This window comes from Setaria italica, chromosome II (genome assembly GCF_000263155.2).
Source record: "Setaria italica strain Yugu1 chromosome II, Setaria_italica_v2.0, whole genome shotgun sequence".
NCBI lineage: Eukaryota > Viridiplantae > Streptophyta > Magnoliopsida > Poales > Poaceae > Setaria > Setaria italica.
The window spans coordinates 35,842,246-35,850,601 of NC_028451.1; the positions used below are offsets into that span (position 1 = coordinate 35,842,246).

General features: G+C 38.6%; 1 protein-coding gene across 1 annotated transcript; it reads right to left on the bottom strand.

Annotated features, from left to right (window-relative positions):
* Window positions 1-4,366: 4,366 nt before the first annotated feature.
* LOC101773587 (cinnamoyl-CoA reductase 1) lies at window positions 4,367-7,049 on the bottom strand. The gene is made up of 6 exons (XM_004957158.4): window positions 6,757-7,049; window positions 6,447-6,616; window positions 5,680-5,868; window positions 5,375-5,537; window positions 5,003-5,192; window positions 4,367-4,867 (listed from the first exon to the last, which is right to left on the bottom strand). The coding sequence occupies exons 1-6, from the start codon at window positions 6,896-6,898 to the stop codon at window positions 4,681-4,683; spliced, it is 1,041 nt and encodes a 346-aa protein (XP_004957215.1). The 5' UTR covers window positions 6,899-7,049; the 3' UTR covers window positions 4,367-4,680.
* Window positions 7,050-8,356: the final 1,307 nt, after the last annotated feature.

Below are 8,356 nucleotides of genomic sequence, written 5' to 3' on the forward strand. Positions count from 1 at the left end.
CCCTTTCTCGAGTTATATGTCTCTTGCTTTATTATCAAGATTATCCTAATTTCTTGGATCATAAATATCTGAAGTGTAAATTGGTTCCTCATCAACACTAGCAGACTGTGCATGTGCACCTGATGCATTTATTGTGGTCTGAGAGTCACTTACATTGTTATCATCGACGTTGATGTTAACATTTTCTTCCTGATTCCCATTAGTTGGTTCATCCGCAACAACTATTGCCAACTCATCTGGGTTCGTCGAGGCCCCTGTATTACTCTTAGAGCCATGATAACTCTTGCAAAATTTATCCATAGCTCCTCTGTGTGATTCTATCAACTCATCCACACGTCTTTTCCTTTTCATTTTCTCGCAGCCTGATTCATATTTTCTAGACGACATGATATCCCAATTCCCACAGTGCTGAAATTATTATAAATATACAATAGTTATAAATCAGTTGAGATTAAATAACTTGTGAATTAATAATTAATGATATGGAGAATTGGGGAATTGGTAATCAAGCAGTGTACCTGTGTGCTGATGCAGTCGAACAAGAAGAACACGCGCACGACGGCACGAGTCACGACAAGGATCGCGCGTGCATGCGCTGGGAGAGCGGGCGCAGGCGCGCAGCACACGTGCGGTGGCGTCCCTAGCCGGCGCTACGGTAGTGCGGCGTGCCGCGTGCGGTGGCGGCGCTGCGGTACCAGGAGGCTAGGACGCAATCTACTACCTACCTAATCGTGTGCGATCTGCTGCGCACGGCGCACCTATCGTCCGAACTCCAATTAGAACTCCAACTACTAATTGGTACGGTAGCCTGCCACCTATTAGCTGCTAATTGCGTTGCCCTTTAGCTTTAGGCCGGCCCAAAGGCCAAAAGCACTTGAGTACCTCCTGCTACTTGACACCTGGGGTGGGGCCCCTAGGATTTGGGGCCCAGGGCAGCCGCCCCCCAGGGCCGGCCCTGCACCTGTATTGTATCTTACTATTACTAATTGAAGACTGTTTTTGAAGCTTCCAGGTAAAGCCACCTAGAATCATAGGTAGACACTCTAGAAAAAGAGAGAAATTCTAGAAATTCTCACAAAAAAGCAAAACATCTAGCCATCAATTTGTAGACTCGAATCATAGCTATTGGATCTATTATGTTTTCTAAAAAAATTACCCACCTATGTCATTATGAAAATAGCCTAAAGTAACCCCTAAATCTGCCTCTAAATTACCCACCATGCCATTATATAAAATAAACTAAAGTAACTTCTAATCTAACTTACCCTAACATGATGTGTACAAAAAATTCAAAACAGATGTACGTAAATCTAATTTCTTACGTGACAGATGCACGTACATACATGGTCTATTTTTTCTAAAAAAATATACTAATGGTTGCATGTGAGTAACCTCTAATCTAACTACCCTAACATGATGTATACAAAAACTTCAAGAAATATGTATGCAAATCTAATTCCATTACGTGACATATGCACATATGTACTTAATCTATTTTTTTTAAAAAATATACTAATTGTTGTATGTGAGTTGCAATGTACATACGTAAATATATCTTTTGACATCTAATAGATTATTTCTTTAGGTAAGTAATAATTGCGTTATATGCAACATATTTCAAATGAGATGTGGCAGGTCAAATTTTTAGGGGACGTGACAATTGTATCGTACGTAACATTGTAGCAAAAAATTGCTTTGACATGAGATTAAATTGTTAGCAACATCAGAAATAGCATACATGTGCAGACGTGATGAATAAAAATCATACTATGAGACATGGCAGACATGGGACCTATATGCCGTTGCACGGTAGTAGAGAAAAAAATTATGGAAAAAAATTAAAATGTTTATGATGCTATGCACGCATGCTGATAGGACTTTAAAGAGATAAAGACTAGATGGATGCATGCATGTATGTCACCGGTAGTTGGAAAGAAGTGGGTTAGTAGTTTTTTTCTATTTTCTAATTGGTTTTTCTTAATAATCAAGGGTCCAGATTTAATTCAGGTCTTAATTCAGGTCTTAGGTAAGAGGTGTACTTTAGCAAGGTCCGTTATCAAAATTACTCACTTATGTTATTATAAAAATAATTTAAAATTACCTTTTAAATTTGTAACAAACTTATCCACCACTAATACTTAAATAAAAATATCTTAAAGTAACCCATAAATGTACATCTATATTACCCACACGTGTTATTATTAAAAATAATATGAGGTAACCTAAATTTTAATCCAAATCATCTTAATTAGAAATATAGACCAATATATGGTTCTAAATCAAATATTAGTATATGATATAATTATTAAGGTACATATGCATGATGTGTATCATAATTTATAAAGATATGGAGCAAGTGACGAGAATATTGATTTCTATGTTAAAAGTATGGCTCAAACTTAGGATCCATTATTAAAAAAATTGAAGCGCATAACTGCGATGCAACGTGAAAACTTAAAGATTGTAAATGTGGATGAAAATATTATAGAATAATTACTAACTAAAATCTATCACAATCGAATAAAGATAATAAGTATATATCTATATAACTATTGTGTTCGAATATTTAACAAATAAGAGGTAGATCAAGGTAATGTAATTACTAACTAAAATCTATCACAATCGTATAAAGATAATAAGTATGTATCTATAGTTATATAACTATTGTGTTCGAATATTTAACAAATGAGAGGTAGATCAAGGTAATAGTTTTGTAGCAATGCGGCCTCAATTTTTTTCCTATTGGAGACTAAGTTCTATGAGACACGTTAGAAAAAAGGACAAATCCTAAAATTCTCACAATTAGAAACATCAAACATCAATCCAGTAAACTCTAATAATCATAGTCATTGGTCTGTTATATTTTTAAAAAGTTACTCACCACTTTCATTATGAAAATATTCTAAAATAAACACTAAACCTTTATATAAATTGCCGAGCTCTTCCAATCTAATTTACTTATGCATATCATTATAAAGCATAACTTAAAATGTTATTCTAAATTTATATCTAAGTTACTCACGTATGTTGTTATTAAAAATAATCTAAAGTAAGCACGTAAATCGTAATCTAATTATCTTCGTGTGCATCATACATAAATGTACCAAAGTAAGATAATAGATGATTCTAAATTACCTATTATGTCATTGTTAATATACAAATACTAACTTATGGTATACACACATGATGAGTGACACCATATCGACCATTTACACATGTATGTGAGGAAGTGATGAAAAATATTGATTTTTATGCTAAACATAATATATGGAGGTGCGATATAAAATGAAAAAGTGTGGATTTGGATGAAAGATGTAGAGTAATTATTAATTAAAAATCAATCACAACTAGAAAAATATAAGTAGACATCTATATGAGTATTATGTCGAAGGATTAAAAAAATGAGAGAGTAATAGGTAAACAATCTTAACTATTAATTAGAAGTTTAATTTCTAAATAATTTTCAAATACAATAACTTTTAAAAGCATTAAGCCGGAGCAGGGGTTGATAGGCTAGTATATGGAACTGGCATCGTCATTGCCAATTGGTGATTTTGTCAACCTGTTTGATTCTGCTAGCATGAGAGGGCGGACAGCTTCTTTCAAGTGTGCTTGCTGTCATGATGAAAGTTCGTATCTATTGTTTCTTTTTCTCAGCTTGCTTACTGAACATAGCTAAAAAATTTAAACGTCAGCCATTTGCTTGATTACCATTTTTCGCACTGAAAATGTATATGCTTATTTGTATGAAGGCCCTGCTGGTTTGTGGTTTGCTTGGTTCGAGTGAGCGTCAGATAAAAGTAAGGCAACTTTGTATACCAAATACCTTAATTTCAATTAACTTTGCTGTTGATGATAGCATGATAAGGTTGTCTTAATCAAGAGGTCAATAACGAAGTATATGCAGCGTGAATTGTGTAATTTATCTCTCCATTATCGAGTGGTACGTTTTTTCCAATAAGAGTTATTTTGTTAGAGATTCAAATATAAGTATACCACGAATATTTTTTTGAAAAAGTTTAGCTCTCAATTATAAATGTCTGGCCGGATGACCCGTACCAGTGAGATTATTCATAATTTTTTCTCCATGATCTTAGCTATATGATGTTTAGAGTCTACTAGATTGATGTCCAGATGTCTATGATTTTTGTGAGAATTTCCAAAATTTATCTATTTGCATCTCATCAGGATAAATGTGAAATCTCTCTAGTTAGTAATAGTAAGATAAAACAAGAACAATAGGACACATGCAAATAACATACTGTACAACAAAGCCTTCTAGTTCCAAGCAAGCTAGGATAGATTAGAGATAAAAACAGCAAAAAAAAAGATGCAGTAGTAATAGTAGCAACAAAAGATGCAGTAGTAATAGTAGCAACAATAATAGTAAAATGATTTCTGTTTGAGGATCTTGTTGGTCCTACCTTGACTTACTTCTTTTAGGTTTATGTCCATCACCAGTTAGCCACGATACAGATAGGATAACACTGAGGCACTTCTCATAGTTTAAATCAGAATACATAAAAACATATTGAAAAAAGAGAAGGGGGCTTTATTGGCGTTTCTGAGGCAAGACCATTATTTTTGCTGCTAAACAATCAGCATCAAGCAGCTAAGCTAAATAGTTGCCATACTGATGCCCATACATGTGCTTCCTCTGGTCCTGGATTCTTTGCTAAGCTAGATTTTGTTGTAAATATCAGGGAAACGGCAGGGATTCCCCGCCACGTCCTCAAGAAATCCAGCCTTCTTGCAGAACTCAATTGTATCAGCGATAGTTTCCTTCAACGATCTGACCTTCCACCCCAGCTTCTTCAGCTTGTCAGACGTCATTGGAGCTGGGTGATCCATGTCACAGATGCTCTCCCTGCCAATTTCAGATCGTGTCAAAGTTAAACTTTGCTAGGTTCTTTATCAGTATTTACGTCAAAAATAGGTTCTTTTATCAGTATACAAAAGAACGAAAGGACAAGAGAGAATTGTCACGTAAGAGAAAGCTTACTTGCTCATGAAAGGGTATTCAGTGTACATGCTCTTCAGTAAGTCCAGCAGGTCACGGGCACTGATGAAATGAGGTGCGCAAATGTGCCTACCGGAGGCTTCAGGTGCCTCATAGACCAGCAAAAGAGCATCGGCCGTGTCCCGGACGTCAACGATGTGCCAAAGCTTGTTCCTCATTTGATCAGGGCCTCCTGCATGAAGATAAAAGATTGTGTAGCTGTAATTATCACTCTAGGAAAGGTAACTGAGTTGTGAGCATAAGATGATCAACTGAAATCAATAGTACAATAAACTGCAACTACTGGATCTCCTTTTTATTAGTTAAAGAAAAAGGAATCCAACATATATTTAGGTCATGTGTGATGAGTGAAACCTTTCAGGAAGTAGACGAGGAACTGGCAGCTTGTGTTAAGCGTTGATTGCAGAAGGGGACCAAAGACCACGGCTGGGTTGACCGTGACAACATCAAGCCCGGTTTGCTTCCCATACTCAAGCGCAGCCTGTTCCGAAGTGATCTTGGCAACAGAGTACCAATCCTGTAGTCACACGCGGCGATGTGACGAATTCAAATTTGCTAGATATTGACTGATCAAGTTGGCATTTTAAAATCAGGTCATGAGTTGTTTAGGCGTTCCTTGCTTCCATCACTGCTGCTAGTTTACGGTGCTAGCTAGTTACCTCGTTATTCCTGCAGGCTTCTTTGTCTGACCAGCAACCTTCATCTTTGATCTTGTCCTTGGGCCAATCTTTCGGGTCGATCTCAACAGCCACCATGGATGAAACAACGACCACTCGACGCACATTCGCAGCCGAGGCAGCCTTGAGTACGTTTGTGGTGCCATTAACAGCAGGACCCAACATTTCTCGCTGAAAAGTTGTGCACGGCGTGATATATGTGGAGAAGAAAATATGAAAAAAGAGGAGCAGAAAGCTATGGCAAGTTGGAATGGACATCTATCGTTGTCGGACAATGAACATTTTTGGTTTTCAACATCGGATTAATGCGTGCGCATAGTTCTTGAATTCTTGCATGCAGTTGTTTTTGAGATAAAAACACACATGAGGATGAACAACACAACCTTCTTTTTGTCCAGTAGGATGTCGCTATCTTCACATGATCGCTAGCTGTCATCTGATGGTGATATATTCGTAGGTACTATTGCCCTCTCTAGGATTTACCCATTCATATCTCTTTAAGAATTATATGGGTGATGTTATATATAGTTCAATCACAATTTTTTTTTCTTCATCCATCTCCCTTCCATGCCCGATAACAATTCCTCCTAGAAAAAAAAACAATCCTAACCCTCGTTGTCGGCATGGACTAACTATCCAAGATTTTCAGTTGATTAGGAGGCGTGAAAAAAATTATATTTAGATCCCATGTACTCCACCTATAATAACTAAAAGTTTATTACAAATATAATATCCCACAGCAAAGTTACCTCTGGATCGGTTATTTTCCCTGAAGGAACTGGAGTGGCAACATGGAAAACACCTTGGCATCCGACGATTGCAGCTGCCATGGCGTCATAGGCAAGGAGATCGGCCTTGAAAAGCTTCAGGTTTTCAGATGCCTTCTCCAACTGCCTCAAATGGGCGGTCTTCTTCTCACCTGAAACAGAAATACACAAAATAAGACCAGCAACTCTCAAGCTGTCTCTGTCGTTTCTTCTCGAGCTGCAAAGCTGTCTACTGCAAGCAAATATGGCAGCAAACGTTATAAGTATTCAGAGCATCAGGGAGTTAGGTTACCCAGGTCGCGGACGGTGCCGTGGACGGTGTATCCGCGGGCGAGGAGGAGCTTGACGAGCCACGAGGCGATGTACCCGCCGGCGCCGGTCACGCACACCGTCTCCCCGCTCCCGGCAGCGCCGTCCTCCGTGCGTCCGACCATCCTGCTCCTGCGCAGTTGCTGCCCTCGCTCGTCGTCGATGCGCTGGGCTGTGCTGTGCCCGCGAGATGTGGCTGTGGCTGTGAGCAAGAAACCACGCCCCACTGGCAGCTGCTGATATAAGGCAGATCACACGCGCCCCGTCGTTGTTTTCCAAAGGAAACACCGGGCACCAGAGGAGTGGCTAGGAGCTACTACCTGCGCCAGCGACGAGTCAAGTCAATTAATCAAAGCAGTTTTCCTCTAGATTCACGTACGCCTTTGGCTCGATCGACGGTCAGGCACGAGGAGGGGTATGACTTGACTCTGTTTGGGACTGTTTTGATCGTCACAGATCGCAAATTGGCAATAAAAAGGTCGGATTGTTTGTAGTGATGTGCGCAACACGAGCTTGGACCTTTTGAACATTTCTGAACCATAAACTAAAGAATAGCATGTGCGTCCAGGCATCCCTAGTACTGGAGGCAGCTCCTGATAAGTTATATTACATTGAACGAGAGATTCCCTTGTATCAAGATCTGCCCATTTATGCTTCACAGCTATATTATTTTGTCCTATGATAATAAAGTTCTTATTTTTCAATAAAGAAGTAGCAGCCAGAGATCTACAGGATCGTGTAAAGAAAGAAGAAAGGGTGAGAGTTTTGCCTGCAAGGTCGCGTGTAGCCAATGAAAAACCAGAAGGACACTCTTTTGGAATAAGATGCGCTAGGTGCTTCATCTGCCTCTATGGTACAGGTTCTATTCTCCTTTCCATGTGATCATGTTCCAAATATGATATTGGAGGTATTGGTGCAAAACTCACCTTTAGACCCGGTTGGTAGGGGAATCGAGATGAAAGGGGGTCTTTAGTCCCGGGTCGCTCAACGGGACTAAAGACACCCTTTAGTCTCAGTTGGTAAAACCAACGGGGACTAAAGGAACTACCACACCAGACGCGGGACAGCGTAACTAAAGGGCATGCAGGAAAGCGCCTGCCTACGTGGTGCCTGTAACGGCGCCTATAATTTCATGCATCACGTACCCTTTAGTTACTCTTTAGTAGTTAAGACTTTTTTTATAATGAAATCAAACTAGTATTTATTTATACAATTACTATATATACAATTCTTAGTATATATACAATTCTTAGCATACTATACAAATGTTAGTATAGTATTTATATAATTAGTATATATATACAAAAATTTGCCTCAGTCATTCCTTGGATCTTCTCGTCATGGTGTTGCATGGTGCGTCTAATTTTCATCCATCATAATAAAATTCTCCTTGTGGATTTACCACCTCGTCCACCGGGGATCCCATGAGACCTTCACATATTGCCCCTATTCTTTCCTTCTCCAAGAGTCTTTGTTGAATTATATGCATCTGTAGTTTGAAAATATGTGAATGTTACACGAATAATTACATATAAAGAGCTAGAAAATCTATTAATAGTTTTATTTTACGTACTTTAAAGTTG

Coding starts and splice junctions, on each gene's coding strand:
- LOC101773587 (XM_004957158.4), bottom strand. CDS start 6,898: ATGGTCGGACGCACGGAGGACGGCGCTGCCGGGAGCGGGGAGACGGTG. Junction 6,617..6,756: donor CGGCACCGTCCGCGACCTGG/GTAACCTAACTC, acceptor TTTCTGTTTCAG/GTGAGAAGAAGACCGCCCAT. Junction 5,193..5,374: donor CCTCGTCTACTTCCTGAAAG/GTTTCACTCATC, acceptor ATCTTCATGCAG/GAGGCCCTGATCAAATGAGG.